Consider the following 24702-nt stretch of genomic DNA (forward strand, 5'->3'; position numbering starts at 1 on the left):
GCTAGCAAAATATTTGAATATACTTAACAGATTCGTAAATAATGTTCATCATATTAATAGGTCAAATATTCACTTATCTCGGCGACACACTCTGACAATGTGCCTGATGAGAATTTTAGTGACCGACGAATGTGTGTGCGATGCTTTTCAATCGTAAAGCTTTGGGTACATGTCGGTCCCGCTCGTAAAATGTTTTAATAACAAATTGGAAAGCAATATCTTCTTGTTGTCTCTTGTTGACATGACTATAAAGCTGATTAAATATGCAGTTATCAAAACGTGACAGATTTGATTTTATACTTAACTTAGGTAAACTTGAAAGCTAGCTAGGAAATATCATTACATCAAATAAATATTTCGGAAAGCTTATTGAATTGTATAAGTTTTACATAGGTGCACGATACCTATAATACCCCTAAGTATGAGAACTACCGTTCCCGATTTCAATGCCTACCTACAAAGGCAATTTAACTTCTACCAACACTCAAGCTCAGTGAGCAAAGTTTGTTCGACTGCTTGCCAAAACGTAATTCCCACAGTACCAAACAGTTTGTAAACAATATATTACAATCATGTAGTTCTAAAAGAGCATTTTGTTCGTCAATCAAATTGCTTGTAGAAAAACAGTTCAGTCTTGTTACCGCAGAGTTGTTCGACTGACCCGTTTGTATACTTATTGCCTTAATTTGGCATGTTCAATGTGTAAGGTTTGTAGGGTCACTGGGAATTTTGTTAGCCTTTGCCATGGGAAATTAATGCTCTAACAAACAGTGATGTTTGATTTTACTTTTGGCATTCGGAGAGCTCGTATTTTATTTTTGGATGCATATTTATTGAAGCTCTCATTTCACTTCATGCAATGGTATAATGAGCTTCATTTGTCAGTTGACTTGCATTCCTATCTAATTGTATGTAACTTGTGTTTTAGTCCTCAATGATGAGGACTAAAACTATTGTCAACTTTATTACAAGCTTTTGCTGGGCTTTTGTTTCCAACGTTGTTCTTATATCAAACAAATATTTACACCTGTTATTTGACCTCAACCTAAACATTTGTTGAAAAGGAATGTTATTAAGCTCAGTCTACATAACACGGAGGAACAGCCAGACGAGACACAAATGTGAAAGTGTTGATAATCTGCCGATTGTTGTGATGGGCGGACGAAATTCTCGTGTCTAATCGATGCTCATCATCACATCTCACTCGAATGTGCCGATAGTGTGTACTCGACATTAGGCCAGTATATTGAAAATTGTAAATAAATAAATAAATTCTGATTTTAAAATGGAACGCTTGATCTTTGGGTCAGTTTTGAAGAGCGTGGATAGTGTGTTCCATTTGTTCGATATTTGATTTTGGAATGTGAAGTATTATTTTTATGTACCCTGTCTATATGTACACACAGAGGACTTCTGTATTGCAACTATGACGTTCAAGCGACGTGCAATTTATGTATCTTTCAATCTGTGCGTGCATTAATGTTGAGTACAAAGGTCGGGAAAGCAATATTGATTAAGTATTCGCTACACCTAGTTAGACGTGGAGTCACTTGGAACTAAATAAAAAACTGGTTCCATAGCTATTCATATTGAAATTGGTGTTAATTTATCGATAATAACCTATTAACGTCAAAAGAAATGAATTTCCATCAGCCAAAGCGTTTAAAATCCGTCGCATCCTCAAGGAAGCGATGTTTCGCAACTGTCTGACCTGTTCCCATAGACCATTAGTCACGGCCATCGTTTGTCTCAGTAAGTCAGTACTTGATCCTCTATTATGAGGGTTGATGATCGCACGTGATGTGGGAAGACGGGACCTAATCTCTATGTGAAGATTGATGGACTGAGCACCTAATGACGGGACTTATAGGAAGGGAAAGATTTTTTGATGCGTTGATTATTGAATTATGAAGTGCTATCAAGTCATAGAAAAAGCCCAGACACTGTTTCTGGTATTTTCTTTATCTATTTCAGTTATTATTCCAGTTGTATAAAAGAAAGTTACTTTATATGGATTAAATTAGTGGTCAGTACTTGATCCTCTATTATGAGGGTTGATGATCGCACGTGATGTGGGAAGACGGGACCTAATCTCTATGTGAAGATTGATGGACTGAGCACCTAATGACTGGACTTCTAGGAAGCGAATGATTTTTTGATGCGTTGATGATTGAATTATGAAGTGCTATCAAGTCATAGAAAAGGTCCTGACACTGTTTCTTTTATCTATATTTCATACTAGCTTGCCAGCGGTTTCACCCGCATCCCGTGGGAACTACTTCCCGTACCGGGATAAAAAGCTAATAGCTTATAGCCTTCCTCGATAAATGGGCTATCTAATACTGAAAGAAATTTTCAAATCGGACCAGTAGTTCCTGAGATTAGCGCGTTCAAACAAACAAACAAACTCTTCAGCTTTATAATAATTATTAGTATAGATGTTATGCCAGTTGAATAGAAGAAAATCACTTTATAAGAATTAAATTAGTTTCAGAGTAGGGTTTGGGATTGCGATTTCAATTTTTGCACATTCATTAATTGTGTAGATTTTTGCAGACGCAGTGTTCGCTCACAAAAACAACATAGAAGAACAGGCAAGATTTTAACACCGTAGGAAGTACATAGAGATTTAAGTAATTACCATTCGTACTATTTCTTTTTATACAGTGACAAAAACATTATTCTCAAACTACCGCCATTAACCCTCACCGTGCAAAACCAACTACAAAAGAAGGAAAGCCTACCCATTCATTTTACAATTTCAATCTAAAATAAAATATGATTCAATCAAGTACCCTGAGTACCGTATCAGGTGAGCCCTGTCGGCGGCGCGCGCGCAAGCTCTCCTGCGGTGGCCAGTCCTGGCCGCTTTATCGATCACGCGCCCTATCATTAGATATCATTGTGATCTATGATCTATGCGCCCGCGACAGTATAGGGTTGACACTCGTTTGATATTGGGGTCGGTGATTGTTTGGTTATGGTGATAAGGTTGTGACTTTTTTTAAATTGTTTTGTACAAATTATGTTCATTGGAATGTCTTAATATTGTGAATTTTAAGTGCCTAATTTTGATTAATTATGAAAGTCCACCTTCACAAAAGGAAATAAAATGACACCAGCATTTATGGCACTTTATGTAATCCCCAAAGGACGTACAATTTCCGTTCCTACAATAAAACAATCTTTTGATACATGAGAACACAAATTAAAGGTAACTTTTATAGAGAAGTAACCCTTACCTGCCACAACAGTTCTACAGCGTAAAACAAAAGTATTTGTAAGTATCACCACGATCACTAATACAAGCCTTACCTTAATACCGGCTCTATAACGAAACAATTAAGACGAAAACACACGAACAATACAAAAAAACAGCCAAGTGCGAGTCGGACTCGCGCACGAAGGGCCCCGTACCATTATTTAGAAAATGAGCAAAAAAAATCACGTTTGTTGTATGGGAGCCAGCCAAAATATTTATTTTATTCTAGTTTTCACTATTTGTTATTATAGCGGCAACAGAAATACATCATCTGTGAAAATTTCAACTCTTTAACTATCACGGTTCGTGAGATACAGCCTGGTGACGGACGGATGGACGGTCGGACGGACAGAGGAGCGAAAACAATAGGGTCCCGTTTTACCCTTTGGGTATGGAATCCTAAAAACTTAAAACATTAATCTTCCTCACGAGTTAACTTGTTTATTTTATGTGGTTCAACACGAATACGGTTTTTAAGACCTTTGAAAAATTAGAATAATGACGTTTTTATCGACACTTGAATGCTGTTTAAGTGTTGTGCTTTTATTAATCGCCTTTATGGGAGATAGTAATTGATTCTCTTTTTTTTTTCTAAATGGGCAATTTTTTGTGTGTGTTTTAACGGTTTTTTTAATGGGACAGTTTACTCATTTGCTTTTAAAGATCTACCGTTTTGTAGACACTTATCTTAATTGGCAAAGTATGTCATAATGTCAGATCTATTCAAGTAGGTAGTAATTAGGGAACAGTTAGCGATGGCTTATAGGTTTTGATGATGTTATGAGCAAACACCTCATTTAATATGATAATTTTGATATGCAGTTAACTCTTTATCTTTTCGTTATTCCAAAATTATCTCATATCATCCTGATCGTTCTAATGTTCCAGTGTTAAAAAGCATTGATTCTTTTATAGATGAATCCTTACCTAGCAGGATCCCTTGGCAGACAATGTCGTTCCTGTACAGCCACTCCTCCCCCGCAGGTCTTGGAGCAAGGACTCCAAGTGCCCCACGAGCTCCACGCGTACATTGTCGCGTTCGTTCGGATCGCATCTGTCGTTCTTGGCACCTGAAAAGCAATGAACATCGTAAACAGCCCGAATGAAAGAGTATCTATACAGTGTTCCAATTTCAAAAGATTGACCTATGAAGAATTGCTTGGAAAGTATAAATGTGGTGTTTGCAAGGAATGTCTGCTACGTTTTTTTCTTAGATGTGACCTTTAGTTGAAATTCCGATCTTCGGAATTTTTCATTTGCTTTGACTTCTATTTTGTGCTGAACGAGATCTTTACTCACTAAAAGATCAATGTTTGTAATAAATTGTATTTCTTCTTGGTATTCCGTGACTCGATAGAATTCTTTGATGTATTGATTCGTGTTTGTAAACACAATTTCCAAACTGTTTTCCTTAGGAATCTTTTTAGTTCAAAGTTGAATTCCAACCTTTATACAAGAACGAATTCCTTTGGCTATTTCAAATAGCACTGCCTACTCGTAAGACCTCTCGTAAATATTTCTCATTTATGCCCAATTGTTCTAGAATGTTCAAGTACCAAATTTTGAAATCACAATAGAAGTCAAGGAAACTTTGATTCAGCTAATACAAACAGCCATTTCTATTAAATGAATGGCGGATTGATTGATGGGTCATTGACGTTGTACAAAATGTTCCACTTGGCTATATCATTGTCGAAATTGTGCCTAAATTGGCCCAGATGTTCAGGCATATAGGCTACATTGTTTGAATTGTTATGTATAGTGGACAATGGTGGAACGAAATTCAGTCACGTAGCGCATACAGCTGCTTAATATAAAACGAAATGGACATCATCATTGGTTTATTTATTAAATCACCACAAAGATAGGCCTCATTTCATTGCAATAATTACCAGATTTATTTTTGCGCTCCCAATTGATGATTTCAGACTTCAGACAATCATTTACTCCATTATGGCATGAAACGAGGTCAAACCAGTGCTTTGATTTTAAAACATCAGTTAGGATAATAAGGATGCGATTACGACCAACACAATACCTTTGATTATTTACAGAAGCGTACAGAAACAAATGATCAAGCCCAAAGCTATCAATATTGCAATACATTGCAACAGGCAATTTGTATAAAGAAAGCTTTCTCTGAGATCAGAGTAAGTCAACATCAAAGGGTTATAATTGATGACGTCAGTTACTCACCGGTCGACCAACCTCGGTGTTCGTGGTTTGTGCGTATATGAGTGGGTCTCGCGAACAAGCGAGGAACCTGAAACAATAACAATTCAAATCAACGTCTAAATCGTAAACACTGCAAGCATTACTCACATGATGTATCACATTTATTTAACACGGTTTTAGGAATCCTTTGTACGGATTTACGAAACGACGAAAATGTGGCTCAGGGAGATAAGTCTACGGCTGTAATTGTCGACTCATCTCTGGTTGAACAAAGAAATGCTTTCACTTTGAAAAGCTTTGACAACACGTTTCAGGTTTTATTACTGCCTGTCTTTAGTTCTTAGATTTTCCTTTTGTGTAATGATACGTTTATTTGTAGTCGGCTAAGCTTTAAATGTGGGAAAACAATGGCTTGGCGCTGGCTAAGTATAGGTCTGTCTTCAGAGTGCGGGACTACAGAATTATGTTTAAGTATTTTATTTTGCTATGACTAATCGGATTTATGCAGGGAAGTACGGACTGCTATATTTGCCCTTATTATTTAAAATTGTACTTTAGAGTCATCATATTTTTTAAGAAATTATTATATTTTGCTTGCGAGTGTTTTTGAAAGAAAATGTACCTAAACTCGTTTTGCTATATACAATTTTATACATGCGACAGAAAAAAAGTATGCCCTTTTGTGTATATTTGATTGATCAAGAATCTGTTCTTATTCCATTATTCCATTAAATTTTTGATCTTTAATACCGATCGCTTTGATCAAGAGTCGCTCAATCTCGTGTTCATGTCAAATTATAACAGTTTCAAGTCTTGAAGGTGCAATTATATACATACCTACTGATAGTACGGAAATTCCTAATATGTACTAAGTAAGTTGGCAATAGCATCAAGTTGCACCAGATCATGTCCGCCATGATAGGTGGTCGTTCTCAAGCATTCCGCACGTTGCGAATTTATTATTTTGTACGTTAAGTATTTTCCTTCGTATACCTTCAGCATTCCAATTGGAAACTTACTGTGTTGAGAACAAATCGGCTCTATTTCAGATGCAAATGGCAAAGAAAGAAGAAGCAATGTATGAAGCTCGAAGACAATTTTGTTTAGATTAAGATATCCTGTTGCTATTTCAAGGATAAAATTGGGCGTGAAATGTGGGTTCTATATTGATAAAGGTATCAGATAGGCGTTTCAAGTTTCTTAATGTTAATAATAAACCTTTAACTATGACGTCACCAGAAAGGGCTTACTATTCGGCAATCCAATTCTAAGAACGGCGCCATAATAAACTAACTACACAATACATTACGAATTAATATTTAATAATACAAAGGGCTCTTAATATCCTATGGAAGTGTCAAATGATAATTATAATTTCCATCACAAACAGCGTAGTACTTCATGTTGCCGATAGAGAGCGCCACTGAATACTAAGTGAGCGATAACATCAGCTACTAATGCTTTATTAGAATAAGCCATTCATAGTTAAGCGTGCTATAATAGTGAGGGGTTTTGCTAATATGTACTTTATTATGTAAGTACCCTTTTGAAACAATTGAAGCACGAATAAGTTCAAATTTCGAAATAAGGTGAACCTACGAAGTCTTATTGGAAGTAAAAAACGTACTACTGGAATTCGGAATCTTTCATTTTCATTTTTATCTTGGCAGAAAGGACCATGAGTCAAATTGGGCTCATTGTCCAACAGAGTCATAGCATATGCCGTTGTGAAGGTTTTTGTTTGTACTAAAATTGTTACTATGGGCACTACCTTCAATTCCATGGCAAAAAAAAGATATGCACCTAAATAGGTTTACATATTACGTAGGTATACATTCTGGTTAACAGAAACGAAATGGGTCGAGATGCCATCGCTCAGTATTACTGCTCGTGTCTAACAGGTAGACGCTCAGTAGGAAGTTGTGCTCATATCATTTCAATAATATGGTATCTAGGGTTAGGCAGGATATTTATCCTCACAATTTTATCCACCGGCAGGATATTTAGACGACATTATTATTGGTATTGATTGAAATGTTAACAAAAATAATTTTAACTGTTAGCAGCTGTTTTATTTTTTATGTATACATTAAACCTGGAATTAAAACTAGTTAAAGGTGTTCAATAACAAAACCTACACTGCCATAACAGCACTACTTTTTGCAGAATATTAGTTTATTTATGGTCAGAGAAAAATATTTATAGCAAAATAACCCCATGGATTCTTCGCAAAAATGAGTTTAAATCTTTATATTTAGTGCTTTACAAGTATATTCAAAGTGGTCTCATCTCTGTTGGTGGGTGAGCCCAGGCTTCATACATTTTTGCCCATGGTCCTTTGGTATGAGCCTGACGAGAGCTCGAATTAAATAATTCATTTGATGCACTGTATTAGTTTTAAGTTGTATATATATATATAAGTTTATTTTATTTTATTTTCAATTAATGTAAATATGTATATTGTGAATAATTAGTTGTTAAAGAACAACATAATAATGTAAAATCTTAAAAGATTAAATAATATAATTTACTTCAATTTAAACGCAGATCTGAAAAATCCATAAGTGAGCATGAATAAGTAGATGTTATAGCTCCATAAAAAGCTGAAACAACCAAAAATGGTTTTAAAATCAAAAATTTACCTTCAAGCCCAGAATTCCGGCCACATAACTCGCGTCTTTGTCCTATTGTATCATTAAATTTGTCCTTATCTTACCCGCATTTGAATATTTGAACCGTCTCACTTCCGCGTAGTTTGTATCTCCGGAGATTCGCTAGAGATTAGATAGGAACATTTTACTTGCAGTAAAATATACGTAATCCAGTGCATAAAGAGAGCTGTTGTCTATTAAAATTTATTGGTTTAGAGTCCTTTACGACTATGAGTTGGCTGGCAACCGCTGTGGCTGTAGGTTTGTACCTTGTTTTAGTATATCATTGGGAAGTACAGGAATTGGTGTAAAGGTGCTTCTTGATTAATTTGTTAGTTGCTCTTGCAACAATAAGTATCTTTTTGATGGCTTTGTTTTGCAAAATGAACTCTTTACGTGAATGACTTAATTAATCACCTGCTTGAGCGACGCATCTTTTCAATTTTTCTGAAGGAGTTCCGAAAGATCTCTTACCACCGAACTGGCTATTAACAGCATACCAAAAAGAGTTACTAAATGATTTTCAAAGGCGCTCAGGATATCCCTGTAGAAAACCAAAATCGTATTTGGTTACATGCACTTAAAGCTCCCATATATTATAAGCACGATCACTTTGCAGTTCAGCTAAATAGAACAGAGTAGAAAAGGGTGACCTAGCTCTATGCATTCAACGGTCGAAGAACGAGCGTTTACTTGGATAATCCATTACAGTCGACGTTTCCCGCGCAGCGACGTGACTGAACCATTATCACTATGTACAGAGCTTATAGTACTTCCTTCGAAAGAGATTTATAACAATTTCCTATGTCTTCCATCGTGAAAGAAAATGACAAATTAAAATTCAGAATTCGGAGTAATTGTGGATCTAAAACCGAAAGCAGCAGCTTAAATGGTCATTAGGAACACAAAATGTCGTTAAGGCAAAAGGAAATAATGACTGGGGTAGATGCACAAAAAATCTAGTGCAATTGTTATGGCAAAATATAGGTCACAAGACGCATGTTCCTTACGTGAAGTTTGAAATGATTATTAAAAGAATACATTATGTGATTTAGATAATATTATGATGCATTGTATTTGAGAAGTGGACATAAATTGTGAACAGGCGCCGACCACCATCGCCACCGCCGATAATGGCGTATATTGACAGAATAATGTTCACAAATCTTAAGTAAACACTGCAATGGCGTCACATCATTGGCATTTTTCAGTTCACATTGCCATGTGTAAAAATAGGACACATTAGGTACAAGAGTACAAGTCATCAAGGAGTGTTCGACGGTCACGGATGGGTGGCCGGTTGCGTCAGCGCTTCGACACGGCCTAATCTGACGATAAATCACTCGGTTTCTGGATCGGAATGAGATCACGGGTCCAAATCGATACTAAATGAGAGACGAGCTTAATTGGAGTAAACCACTCGTTCGTGCACGATTTATTTTGTTCTTTTGTTGTTTCAAATCAGTATTGTTGTACGTTTAGTGATGTCCTTTGTCTGCATTGTGGCTGCAAGTGGTTAATTGGCTTTTGCAATTTGTGCAAATAATAATGAATGGGATTTGCTGTTTTGTTGCTTTCCTTTGCTGCCCTTTTAACATGAGAGGGTTAATTAATGATTTGTTGCAATTAGATTAGCTCAGAAATTAATAATGTTAGGAGACTTTGAATTATTATGTTCTGTTTGTAAACTGTAGTTCCGGTTCTAGTTGCAGGTTTTATAGATCAAGTAGGTCGTTTACTGATCAAGTGCGGTTCGCTTCGGAATCAGTGAATTGATATAGTTGTCTGAACCTATAATTAGTGGACAGTGGTTCAAGTTCACCAACTCCAGTTCAAAGGTAACCGCTCGGTTTGCTTTAACTGCCGCGCCGGTAAATACCTCCGATTATACCACATACGAGTGGTCTGAGGGTTAGCATCAAATTGATTTGGGAAAGATTTTGATTAAAAAATACGCGATAGAGGTGGTTTTGCAAGATATTTTTTTTTATCCAAAATAATGATTGCAAAACAGTCATATTTCTCTTTCGGTGTTGCCACCAATTTTGTTCCGGTTTGGTGTCTAAAAATATTGCAAAATATGACTTCTTAGAAAATAATCCTTTGAAGCGAATACAATACATAGGTACAAGTCGAGATGAAACGAAGAAATTAATTTGAAAATTCAGTTTTTAATTATATCCACTTTTTCAAGCCAACCTGTTGATAGGGACAACCCTAAAACGCCCGTCGAATTTATTTATATAGTGCGAGACGCAGTGGCATTAGTTAGTCCGGTGATAAAATCTGTTCCGGCGCCCTCCAGTACGGTTCCGGGTATATTACGGTTATCGAGTTTATAGAACTGACCTGTTGCTTTAGTGTAGTAGGGTTCATCATTATCTGTTAGGTTTGAAGCTACATCCATGTATGTATTTATTGACGACGCCGATGTGAAAGAATTTAGTAAATTGGTATTTTTAACGATAGCCAATTTGTGGTTTATTGATCGATCGATTTTGTTGACATATTATCATATTTCTCGCCAACTATTTACGCAATTTTACACACACCCTTAGAAAAGATTATATACTTAGATGTAAAGATGCAACTATATCCGATGTGAAAGATGCAACTATTTATACATTTAATTTGAAGGAAGCAAACAGTACGAAGCTAATTACGAAGGTAATATAAGTTTAAAAAGCGGCATGTAGTGTAATCAAACAAATTAGTACAGCACATTTCCAACCATAACCACGACACATACACGTAAAATGAAAATTATAATTTACACAGTAACATTAATTAGATTAACTTATCAACATTACCATGACTCAAATTTACGAGAGAAATATGCAAATGCGTCGGTCGTTGAGGCCCGCACGGTAGCCCACTCAGAATTATTAATATGTTTACAATTCGGATAACAGAGGCCCTTTGTGTAAACGACCATAAAAGTAATTGGTGTAATTCATCTCAATAGGTTATGTCGTAAAATTGGGGTTATAACACGGGTCTGAAGTACCGAGCACGTGACCATTGCACGGTTGAGTCTTGGGGTTGGATTGCACCTGGATTTCTTCGTAATTTTTATGGCCATGATTAATGGGCTGGGTCGTCGAGAATTGATTTTTTTGTTAATAACTGTGATTTTATTTTTAGGGACCTGTTTTTTAACGTAAGTAGAACGTTCCCTTATAAACAGACTATCCTAATAATATTTGCCCTAACTCTAAACAACATTTAAATAAAAAGTTACCTGTGTACGTAGAAACTAATCTTGTAACGTCCTTTTTTAAATAAAGGATAGCAAAAGAAATGACAAATGCAATTCAAAGTCAAATTAAGAACTGCACCGCCAATCATAGACAATCAAAGTTCATACCGAAGTTCTACGTAGGTACGTGTACCGTCAATTGTATTGATCGAATTAATTCCCAGAAATGTAGTATTAAGATAATATAGATAGCGTTAAATTTATCCCATCCGTTCGCATCTAAATCATTGATAAGTAATCAGGGATTAGGAATATCATAGACAAGATTACACGCGTCGAGAAGATCTATGGTGCCCTTGATAAAATTAGAACTGGCCAGTTACATTGGTGTTTTAGATAAAAATAAAATAAACAGATATTTAGTTAAAACGGTTTTCAGATTATTGATTTTAACGAATAAATGTTTTTATTAAGTGTAAAGCTAACATTGATGATTCGATATATTCGATACGGCAATATAAAATTAATGGCTTTAATTCAGGCTCTCCAATGAAAATTCTGCATATAATAAAGCAATTCCAAAAATAATTCTAAACTTGCATTTATAATTCGCAGTTCAGATACCTACATGCAAATTTCCTTCTCCCTCTTTTTGGGAAATCGATTGAAAAGAATTCTAGAAATAGCATCAGAGCATTTTTCACTTTTGCATTTCCTAAGGGTGCGTCCACATCTGGCGAATGCGCCGCGAATGCGCAGCACGCGAGCCGATCGCGAGCTGTCCGCGAGCTGCGCGCGTGCATTTTTGTTCGTGCGCCGCTTCTGCGCCGCCCGCGCGCAGCTCGCGCGCGACCTAAGCGCCGCACGCGAGCGGCGCGCAGGCGGCGCGCGACGTCTGACATCTTCGATAGTACTGAGCCAATATACGGAACTGTAAGGGCGAGAACTGATTGCGCGCAGATCGCGCGCCGCTCGCGCGCCGCTCGCGCGCTCTATACGAGCCTTGCGTGAGTTGCGCTAAAGAGGCGCACCGAACTATTGCAGTGACTGCACGCGCGCAGCTCGCGGACAGCTCGCGATCGGCTCGCGTGCTGCGCATTCGCGGCGCATTCGCCAGATGTGGACGCACCCTTAGGTACAAAAATCACATAAACAAACAAAACACTGTCATAAATATTTTCATTCCACTATCACAACTTCACACATACACACACACACATATTGATGACGTCATATGTCAGTGTGGCCAGGTACACGCGAATATCAGGACCGCTCCTTTAGAATAATAAGCCACTGGAAGTCGGTCAGACTGACAATGTCTGCCATTGTCTCTGTCCTGACTAATTACTTTAATTATTATACAATTGCTATTTATATTGTCTGCTAAAGGTGGTATTGATGGTTGTAAAAAGGCATTTTAATAAGTATTATCCGTTTGTAATTAATACCTGATTGAAGCTTCCTTACCAAAGCCATAAGTATTTTTGATAATTAGTGCAGCGTCAATGAAAGGCGAGGGTTAGCAGCTAACTGGTTTATTTAATAATTGTTACAATCTACCCACTACCATACAAATATCATAACTATAACTTAGCCGACGGTACAATTAGCTTATGAAAAATTACGGAAAATATAAAGAGATAGTGATCGTAGCTGTAACCCAGTGATTTTTATGGTTACTGCATGTTTTTCTTAAACAGAAAAATAAACCTTATTTCAAACAGAGAACGCTACTGGACGTTTCTCTCAAAAACGAAACTGGCAAACTGACACCTACCAGATTCTGGTACAACATTATACTAACTTCACAAAACATGATCTATTCTAAAACCACTTTTGAGACGTGTGTTCCGTGTCAAAATAACTTGCCATAATCTAGGGAATGCCGTCCATACGATAAATATGGCTCGACCCGGATATATTGACGTATGCTTCTGTCTGTTTGTCTGTGTGTCTGTATGTCTGTAATATACACGTAATGCAATGTCTGTTCGTTTGCTTGTTCGTATTGCAAACGTATTTAGAGTCGGATTCCTATTCGTTAATGGGTTGGGTAATTATTGTTGGGTGTCTTCATTGATTTATTTTCGAATGTTATGCTCACATTATTATTATAAAGTATGTATATTCTTCAGTTATTTGTGAAACTATTTCCATTATAGTTCTAGGAGTAAGTCCTGAAATCACTTGCAATAAAATCAAAATGGATCATCTTTTAAGCCGTGAAGTTACATTAATTTTATCGATAGAGGAACTAAGAAATGAGGATGTTCAGTTCCCATACATCTCATTAAGGCTTCAACCGAGTAAGACATGAGTCTGAACAAGTTACCAATAACTTTACCACTGTAATTAAATTATTGATTGCAAAAGCAATATATCATACAGTAGCATTCATAAAACTTCCCGTCCTGATACTAAAAAAGCAATTACATTTATCTAAATTACTTGGTGTTTGTATTAACGACTTCATTTTACTAAGCTTGTAGTTTAATCATCTGATATTTCAATCTGAACAACTAATTTCAACGCAATAACAGGGATAGTGCGAACAGTTTACCAATTCCTAGATCGCGGTCCATTTATACTCACTGTATTAAAGAAACGCTGCTTTTTAGACAGCAGAAAAAATGGTTTATCATAAATTACCTACACTGAAAAAAAAAATATTTCACCCAAATATTTCCTTCAGTTTGCATTTTAATTCATTATTTATTTAACTGTTATCATCTTTTTTTTATTATTATTTTATTTATCTTATTTCACAAAGGTACCTAAGCATCTTATATACTAAGCTCCACAAAACCGTGACAATGGTTTGACTGTGTCTTCTCAACATTTTCATCATCAGCCATACATTTCAAGAAAATTGTCCTCCCCTATAGATTGTCAAAAGGCATGCGTCCACGATCTTTGCCAGATCGTCAATTGTTTACTACTATACAAAATGTAGCATAACAGTCAGTTGTTTGGCATCCAAGAATCCTGTTCCCGAATAAATTGAAAACAGCTCACAAATGTAAGGAATTTTCAGTCGAAACATTCTCCGACACTTCTGGTTATTCGTATTGTTTGACATTTACAATCCGAGCTCGCAAATATCTGTGTTCAAGTGGGAGCTGCTCATTCTCCTAACATAATCCTTCCTCTTAGAAACTGTACGAAAGTGGTTTTATAATAATTTCAGGCTAATTACTAACCATTGGATCATTTAGTCATGGCAGTTATCTAGGAGATTTTTATATTATCCATTGTTTTTGAGACGCGGATTCAATTAAAAAAAAAGCCGAGCTTGAGACTTTATATATAACTCTTACTCAAACTCTTTTATAATATATTAAAAAAAATATGGGCTTTTTTTGACGGCTCTCGATGATTAGGTTACATATGGCATTCAATTCCAAAATTGGAAAACAAGAGAATTTACCCCGTATATATTGGTAACTTTATTACAAGTTGCCAATCAATCAAGCTGAGAACGCTTTTATTAAGCGGCGGCTATCAAGCATAGTGCGTATACTCAAACTAAATAACGGCGTGTAACAGAGTGGGCCCGCAATTAACAAGGTCTGGTCCAGAATAGGACGAGATACACCACATAGCCACATGCACTATATTATAAGCGAATATATGAACGTTTATAATGGACTATGTACGCACATAATGTCGGCTTGCACGCTCAAGCTTCCACAATTATTACCTGTTACTGCGCAGGTTCCTTACTATATAGTTACAGTATTAACCCGCCATTTAGCCTTATACAGTGATTAAATTTACATAAATATAGAATATAGATTAATAGTATTATCTAAATGGGGATGTGATACTACTAAGCTGATATTTTAGTGTCGTCCGAACTCGATGGTACATTTTTATTACGGCTGATTACAACTAGTTTGCAACATATTCAATTTAAAATAATTAAAATACCTACTCGGTAGCTGGTCCGGTGCAAATATGCGGTTTAATAAGCTGCTACTTTTGTATATCAAATTAATTATTTTTTTTTGTGTCCCAACCAGTTTTCGCACGCAATCTTTATCGTATATCACACATTATACACTTTGTCTAACGACATAGGCGAGATAAGATCTCGATTAACTCGAACCCAATTTTCACCTTACTTGCGGAACTCGAAATAGGAAGGGAAACGATAAATTGATAGCCTTCTCGGAATAACACGAGTACAATAAGTTCGCAGTACCTTAGTTAGTTTATCATAACACCATAGGAGGTGCTCAGTCGTTGGACTATGCAAAACAGGTTGGGGCGAATGCAATTATTGCAGTCATAGATAGATGCATAGAATTTTAATCATAAATCAATGGGTTTATGCGGCTTTGGGCATTCACTGCGTGTTTGTGTATGGCGCCAGAAACCCTGTAGGGGACCGTTTTATGTCATAGATGCATGCTGTCATCGACATATTCTAGCGTTTGGTTATAGCTCCCACGTGTTGCGAATTGTGCATTCCGACCGTTTGACCCAGTAACGCTAACTTATAGTACATTTCGTGAATGGAAGTCTGTCTGATTAGAACGAATCTCTATATTGTACTCGTGAACTGTGCTGTTCACAATCAAATAAATCTGATGGTCACAGTGTATCCTATCATAAAGGTTTATTAGGATTGGTATGTTTGTACGGTTGAGTGAAATCGGGTCAGCTGGCTTTCGGTTAATTAAACGGTGTTTACCTTCTTATTAGTCTCACATCTAGGCGTTTTAGGTACGGTTGTTCGTGCTTGGCATATGAGACGATGGTATCCATACGTTATTTATTATTAGCTTAGCCATTTGTTTTTGTGGCTCAGTAACAATTTTTTCGGTATTATCATCATCAACCCAGTCTGCAGCTACCAGTGTTTTAAATCGAGTTATCTTCATTTCTAAAAGACCTAAAGAAATAGAACTCCATCGAGTGGATAAAAACGTTATCCACATAATATGTTTTCAATAATATTGACCCAATAAATCCATATACTTGCCATGTTCGATAAAGTGTAGTTCACTAGAAAGCCGTAGTTTATTGCATCTATTTCTTAGCTTGTATTACAAATTGTGATCATATATTCAGACTTGTTGGTGCAAAATATTTTGACGTTATATTGAACTGGCCTCGGACTTGAAACGTTTTTCCTAGTTCTAATTAGGCGTAGCCATCAGGCTAGAGCGTCACCCATAAAATTTGAATAGCTAAATGAAATATATGAGGCCACGTAATTGTTTTACAACTAGTCTAGCTAGAGGCAGTCATCGGCGCCGGCCAAGGAGACGAAAAAGTGATTTGGCAAAATTAATGACTTGCTTCTATTTAGTTAGGAATCTGATACACATAGAGCTATGAAACGTACAGAGGTCGCAAGTACAATGGTTTGAGTGTCGGTCTATTTTAGGCTAATTTAACGTGCGTCGTGAACTCGGGTGGACCTAAAGCTCTGATTAATAGATTACGGTCAGCGACACTGACATCATTGACAGTATCTGATAGTACTCGTGTCCATTAAGTTTGTTATGTTTGACTACATCATAAACGTCGTAAAGTAAACATTTGACAGTTATTGGGTCAATGTGCGAGGAGGGACTTATCTTGGGTAGTTTCGTTTTCCTACAGAATTAGGCAGATTATACAACATAGTTTATTATAGAAACAAAGTTGGTTCTTGATTAATGATGGACAAGCTCTAAACTAGACTACTGATGTTTTTGAAGAATAAAAACAGAAGAAATTATACATACGAGGAAATGTAAAATTACTCTATGGGTGGCATATTTTGAACAGTTTCAAAGATATAAAAGTTACCATTCTCACTGTGACAAAATAGGACGTATACCGAAAATGTAAATATTACTCAATTCAAAATACAGTGACACCATAAACGTGCGAGTGTTAAGAAACTACGACAGCCAGATACGGGAGATAAACTAGTTGATAACCAAAAAACAAAAGCTGATACAGTTCTACAAAAGTTGCTATCAAGATTTTTATTTTAACTTTTTTACTGTCAAGTACAATTGTAGACAAGTCTTATTACTGTTCTCAGAAGACTGTTAAATACGTTTCTAGTTAAATAAGTATCCCACCCAAAACAAAAATGTGAAAGACTGCCAAGTTCGATAATATGGGAATGCTTCGCCTATAGAAGAAGTGAGATCTGAATAAGTACCAAGTTCCATACACATACCTCAATTAAAAATAGTTACTTTTTAATGATGTTACTTGGCAAGTTTTCATACACCTTGTTATAAATCTACTAAACGCAATGAATCAAGTATCTAATTTTCTATTAAAACTTGCCAAGTAACATCATTAAAAAGTAACTATTTTTAATTGAGGTATGTGTATGGAACTTGGTACTTATTCAGATCTCACTTCTTCTATAGGCGAAGCATTCCCATATTATCGAACTTGGCAGTCTTTCACATTTTTGTTTTGGGTGGGATTTCATTTATTTTTGTAAGGTTGTTCATTTTATTTTTTTCTTATGATGAAGTTAGTTAAAGAAATGTCTCATTTATACTATCTTTTAGATTTTTTAATATGCACTATGTTTCTTACAAAGAAATGAACTAGATTAACTAAATGGACTAGATTTACAAACTGACTGACATGACATGTTATCATATATTATGTTCGTGGATCAAAGTTACACATTCGTTATTTTCGAAAGTGATTCACACTTGGCCGTTTTCAGATTTTTACTTTACTTTGACTAAATACAAACCTTTGTACCATTCGAAGATATATTATATAAATATAGATAAATTTAGTTCGTTTTAGTTCCTTAGGGGTATAAATTTACACCGGGTATAAAACACCTTCATTATTTTGAAACCGACTCACACTTGGCCATTTTCAGATTTTTCCCTTTACCTTGACATAAAGACCTACCTCCATGCCAAATTTCAAGTCAATACGACCATTGGAAGTGGTCTAGGTTTTTGATGAGTGAGTCAGTCAGTGAGTGTATAGTAAAAATAGCGATTTTCTGACGTCAATATCTCAAGACCTACAATAGGTACATTAATGAAATTTTGTATTTTAGATAAGTGAGGGGGTCTCAATAGATACTAGAAATTTGATATGCGTAAATAAAATAGATTTTGAGTTACAGGGGGGTCGAATTTGGCCCGAAATGGTTCGTGTAATATAACCCACGGCCGGTGTGTCGCTTTTTTTGCTCGAACTTGGCGGACACACTGCCGTGTGTCTAGATTAAAAATAAAAACTTACAAAAGTTACGTCAGCTTGCATGCATTGCTATGCATTTTTTCCATCGCTTCTAAAAATTAATTGGTCTACATTTCAATATCAAAATAAACAACACTAGCAACATTGTATAATTGAGATGTGTCTCGTTACGGCCACTTTGTATGTTTGCACTGTTATTAAGAACAAATGACCGGCGCCCGCGCAGCATATGACAAACATTGGCCCAAATGTTTACATTATCTATGGCATAAAATATTTGTAGCAGGAAGATATAAATCGTGATCGACTTTAACCAAGTTTAGTTCACTTCCTTATATGTGTATGGAAATTGTGGAATGCACAATTTATGGCAAGAATTATTCTTTGTTGGACCACGATTATTATAATAAGAACGAATTAATTATCTGGACCGTGCAGTGAAAGTACTGTCCATGATATAGTGTTTAGACCGCCTGGATTCCAGTGTGGATTGAAAAATATGCAGATTATTTACCTACCTAGTAACAAGATTATCCAATTTTTGTTTTTATTCATATTTCTCGTTGACATATTTTCGTTGTTTTTAAAGTGGGAGTACTTAATTAAGTTTTTCTGTGAATTCGTATGAATATTATTATATTCTAAACTACTATGTATTTCAGTTAAAATTTTCTGTACACACTATATAAGTAACAAGATGGTATGGTCGGCTCTCATTTGTAGAGGCGTACTTTCTTTTATCGATGGACGAAAAAAAACTGATAATTATGATTAAACAGTTTTGTGCAAAATGATCTTTGAGAAGGAAGCGAAGTATTAGAGGATAAAAATAATGTTTCTAGCATAATTATAAAAGCAAAGAAAAAATTTATCAATCAGACCACTATTACATAATGTATATCTTAGCACTCAGTGCAGTGACCCAAATTATAGGTACTGACGTTTAGCTCAAGTTACTGATAACATAACTCTGACATGTTTTCCTAGATTGGAATCAATTAAATTCCGAGCTCTATGGTCTGAATGGAGTGACTTGCTGGGGCTTGTACAACAAGACCCAATGACCTCATTACAAGGGTACAAGCAATTGAAAAGAAATTACCTACAATTTTGATAAATACGCAATTGAAAAGAGAGTAGGTACTTATCTTAAAAGTTATTTTGTGAAACATGTGTTTTTATAAGTGTGTATAAACGTCTTTAGACCATAAATAAATAAATTATTTTTAGAGTAATTTGTGCATTTTTTCAATAAAGTTATGATTGGACTATAACCCGCTAGGATGAAAGTGTCAAAAAAATGTTGCTTCTCTTTTCTTTCAAAGATGTTTCCTGGTTTTGCCTTGAAATCTTCATAAATGGAGCTTTTTCCATTCACCTACAAAGTGTCTCCATATTAAGTTTCTATACAAACTCTCCCTCTAAATTTACGAGACCGGACTGTCCCAGTACGTTAAACGTAGAACGATTTTCTCACTCAGAATCAGTGAGAGCATATTTACGAACATTTCCGACAAGGCCAACGCGATGTCACAACAGTGTAAACACGGGCCAAGCTTGTAGTTCGCATTAGTGCAACCAAGGGCTGTTTGCTGAGAAAACTATTACAGCGCCTCGAGTATGTAGGTGTAGCTGTATGTTCACAGGTTTTATATGATTGTTATATGACAAACAATTATTTATGTATTGAAGTATAATCTTTGTTTTATGTGTGTAATTTGCTTTAAAATACACTAATTAATGTCTTAATCGATTAACTAACTATATACATAAGTAAGAAATATGTAGTCACTGCCGCCGCTGGGCTTTCTATACCTACGCTAAAATAGTTTGCAGAAACTACATGTGATTAAATGCGCTCAAAGAATAAGTAATCATATCCAGTAGACAATTCGTGTCATAAAAACTAATACTTTCAACGTGTCATAAATATCCATTCAGGATACAGTAAAAAAGGGCCACATCTTTAGACACGTGTCACCATTTTCAAACAATTTGCATTCAGCTTGTCGAGTTTGCGTGCCAAAGCAAACTCGCGCTGTTTTGCCTTCAATGATTCAAACGACTAGCTAGAAACATGCACAACAAATTAATCAACGGTTTACACTAACTAAAGCTGTAGTACAAGGTGGCACATCAATTGCCTGACGTATTTGCGTCAACACCCGCGAACCAATCAAACGCATCCAACTGGTTTAAGGATTAGCTGCCGTAGAAATGTAACAATTTATAAGCCTCGCAAAAAGGTGCTAAGTTGCAAACAAGTAGCGAGGTGCTAGTTCAGTGATTAATTTCCTCGCTTTTTATTTTAGAAAGTTTATCGGCGCGATAAACGAGTTTTAATAGTTTTTCCTGGCGCTATTAGTCGATATAAAGTTAAAGTTTGCGCTAAAGTTGTCAGTTACAGACTAGAGGTGTAACCTGTTACTAATTGACACGTCAAACGGCCAACAAATCTGTGGTTGTCACTAATCAATCACTCGGCTTTATCGTAGGACAGAGAAATGCTTAAACATTAAATAAACACGCTCAATTGCTCAAGCTACACCTACGGTTTGTCTGTTTACTTAGTAAAAAATCACTTGTGTTTCTTTTTGCATATCTTCCGTTAAATAAACACGAATTTTGCAGGTCAAAAGCTTTGTGTCACGACGGGTACGTAAAGTAGCACGTGCTCGGGTCACTACACTAGTTGTGTCACGCTGCGTGCGTCGTTGGCCGTGTAATTATTGTTTACGTAACTGCTACCAAACTTACGCTACTTTTATGGAATTGAGATAAACCGGAGGTTGAAGTATGCTGTGAATGTTAATAGCAGTCTATTTTATTCGACTCTTGTCATTACTTTATTGATGATTGTTGTTTTTTATGGTAACGATTGAAACAGATAAATTAGTAATCCGAACAAAATTTGAGTTGAACTTGGTGGATATTATAATATACATGTTTGTAATTGTGCAAATGAAAATATTGAAATGCAACACGTAAATTAAATTCCTAACACTAATCAAGTAATAGGCACCTTAATCAATAGATGAAGTAACTTGATTTTGCATAATATGTAAATCTACTCATAAAAGGGATCCACGAAAAAGGGCATCGATAATTGTAACTACCTAATGAATTTTACGCCAATTTGAGCAAGACGCTTTTAGATATAGGTATTATGCAATTAAACAAATACCGCATTTGCTTTGTCAAGAAAGGGAATGATATCAATTAAAGCTTTGGTGATTGAGCAGCAATAACTCAAGTCTTGGCTCAATTAATGTCATCTAAATTAATTATATCCTATTATCTGATTGATTGCTCCTTAATTAACCTATATTTTTGACATACAGTCCATTCTTCGATATGGGAGTGATGTCATTATTTTGTTGAATCTAGCGTTACGTCGTATATTATTATTAATTTCAATACATGAAATACTTAGCGTTTATTTTTGGTTTCTTGACGATGCTTTGAGTCTCACAAATACCTACCTATGCTTTACTAAGACTTTCATGACAAGAACACATTGAATATTTTGTTTGTTTTTGTTCTCTTCTCGTATAATATACCAGATCAACGAAAATTACATCAAGTTCCTAAATCTACTGGTACTGAAATACTTAATACTGACTTTATTTGACCTTTGTTATCGTACCCATAATCGTAGTCCATTAAACTTCACTTCTTTATGACACTACTATGAATCATAAAACCAGCAATCACAGCAACAAGTAATAAATGGCTTTTCATAATAAAGTCCTCATTAGTACCGCATTAATGACACAAGAAGGGCACAACATTTGTAACATTAAACTCCTTACCTTAAACCGCAGTTATGACATACCATCAATCAACAAAGGACATTGTTCAATTTTGGCCTAAGAACCGATGTGAATATAAATTATACTATAATTTTTATTTATTTTTATATTGTTTGAAACATATTTTAGTATTCCACGGACACTTCAAATAAATAAATTCCAAATAAAAAGTAGGGTCACAATTATTGATGCCTTATAAAATGTTTCCGTCAGCCAGTGCTGCCAGTTTCGGAAGTTTTCGGGATTTCGGTAAATACGGATCGAATTGAGAACCTACTTTCCGAAGTCGGTTATTAAAATTAGTTGGTAACACTTTATTCATTTAAATACCTAAACTGACTAGCTAGAAAAAAGCTAGTATTCTGTATAATGTTTTAAGATGGTTTTGAGCGAATCGCGAATTTCTAGCTTGGCATTCGAGTAGGATTATAGTTTTCGTAATTGGCAACACTGGTGTACTTCAGTCAGTTTGCTAGAAGTCAGTTTGATTGGTTTGATTGCTTTGCGACTATCGTTTCTTTTGTGATTTTCTATGCGTTTCATGGTTTTATTCTAACAACTTTGGCTTGATTACGGACTCCGATTAGATTGCGTGCTTGGTAGACTCGGCTTTGTGTAAAGAACTGGATTTTACTAGCATTTTCGGATATTGCTCTGTCTGTGATCGAATTTAGTTATATTATAATTACAACAATGGATGCAGAATATAGTATATTGTATAAATTGTGGATCTGCTGGAGGTTCTTTGGTATTAGAAAACGAAGATATACTTCGTTGCATACAACAATGGACTGTTCCCCGTATGGTAAGTGGTCTACGAAAGTGTTTTTCTAATTTTGATAAGAATGTTACTATATACCTACTTATGTTTTCATAAGCACACAATTTCTCGGTTTTCAAATCAATTGCCACAATTGCAAGTTACTTGATATTTACTAATGATTTTTTGTATTTATTATTACAGGTTGAAGCTCATGACCTTATATGTACGACGTGTTGGTCTGAAGCAGTCGAGCATAATAAGATGCAATGCACTGTTGGACGCAATTGTGTACTTTGTAAGAAGCTCCTACCATCAGGCATACTGTTGCAATTGTATCGTTGGGCGTAGAACAGTGGGCTGTTGTGCCCACATAATGACTATTATCTGGTATTTAAGCTGGGCGAGATACCAAAGCTCAGTTCTTAGATATATTATTGAGAAATATTGATGATTAAAAACCTTTAATTGAATATAAATATTGTTTTTATTGCACATCCTCGAAAACCTCTTTCATTGTTATTGGTAAACCTTACTTTAACTGTTAAATTATTTTGTGTGGTAATGACATTTTTAGTATGGTCTGTGCCTTCTTGGTAATAGACCGCGGGTTCGATTCCCGCCTTATGGCATGTAGATAGCTAGGTAACTGTCTAATATAAAAGTAGTAACAATCATTTAAATAAATAATTCTCCATCGTAATAATATCGATATTTTATGAATTGTGGTGAATGGAACTCTTCCATTTTGGAAACTTATGCGTTTTATCACAAATCCAAAGTGGATTCACTATATATTAAGAAACGTAACGTTGAAAGCAAAAGCGTTTAGGTAGTTGTTTTTCATAAAAATTCTAAGCATTTATGAAAACTAGTCACACGCCCCGTCTTCGCACGGTGGCAATGTAAAACCTTGGTGTAAACCTTCCTCTTGACCTACTCTATCTATTAAAAAAAATCGCACCCAAATCCATTGCGTAGTTTTAAAGATCTAAAGCATTCAAAGGGACAGACAGAAAATGCAACTTTATAAAATGATCATTGTCAAAGAATTATCTTAAACTTGACTATTTACTATCTCTTTTCCTAGTATCTAGTAGAGTAGTCTTTTCCTAGATCTAGAAGAGAACATATAGAGCTGTACATAGTATTGTTGATTTTTTGTATAGTGTAGTTTGATAATACTACTCTGATATTTCACGCAAGCTTGGTTATTTTTTATTTATAACCTCAAAATATTAACTTTTTTCGTAATTATTTTAGTTTCCTGAAGTGTCCGTTCGTGAAAACTTATTTCATAGGATTCCATATAATTTTAAGAGTTTATAGAAGTCACTTTCCATTCGAACGGTTCTTAGGCAGAACATGTATGGAGCCGGAACAATGTCCTTTGCTTGCCAAATAAACCATACAATTACCAAACATACGTAATATTGGTACACAGATACTAATATCCAGTGTAAATTGACATCGCTTTGCATGAACTTTCGGTACACAAAAGGGTCAGCAAAAGCTGGATTAATGATACACCTTGATAAAGTATGTACCTCAATGTACTGTCGCGGCCACTAATGGTTGAGGCACCTTCATACCTTAACAATTTTTTAGTATATCATTTAAGTATTTTTTCACATCATATTGAGATCACGATC

At 35.6% G+C, this 24702-nt stretch overlaps 1 protein-coding gene across 1 annotated transcript in view; it reads right to left on the reverse strand.

The window, feature by feature from the left end:
- The window catches only part of LOC124638061 (papilin-like), a 109137-nt gene that overhangs the window by 50868 nt on the left and 33567 nt on the right, over positions 1-24702 (reverse strand). The window contains exons 3-4 of the mRNA XM_047174867.1: positions 5459-5525; positions 4190-4332 (exon numbers count right to left, since the gene is read on the reverse strand). Coding sequence (XP_047030823.1) covers positions 4190-4332; positions 5459-5525 — 210 coding nt within the window. The remainder of the gene's footprint in view (positions 1-4189; positions 4333-5458; positions 5526-24702) is intronic.

Source organism: Helicoverpa zea, chromosome 17 (genome assembly GCF_022581195.2).
Source record: "Helicoverpa zea isolate HzStark_Cry1AcR chromosome 17, ilHelZeax1.1, whole genome shotgun sequence".
Lineage (NCBI taxonomy): Eukaryota > Metazoa > Arthropoda > Insecta > Lepidoptera > Noctuidae > Helicoverpa > Helicoverpa zea.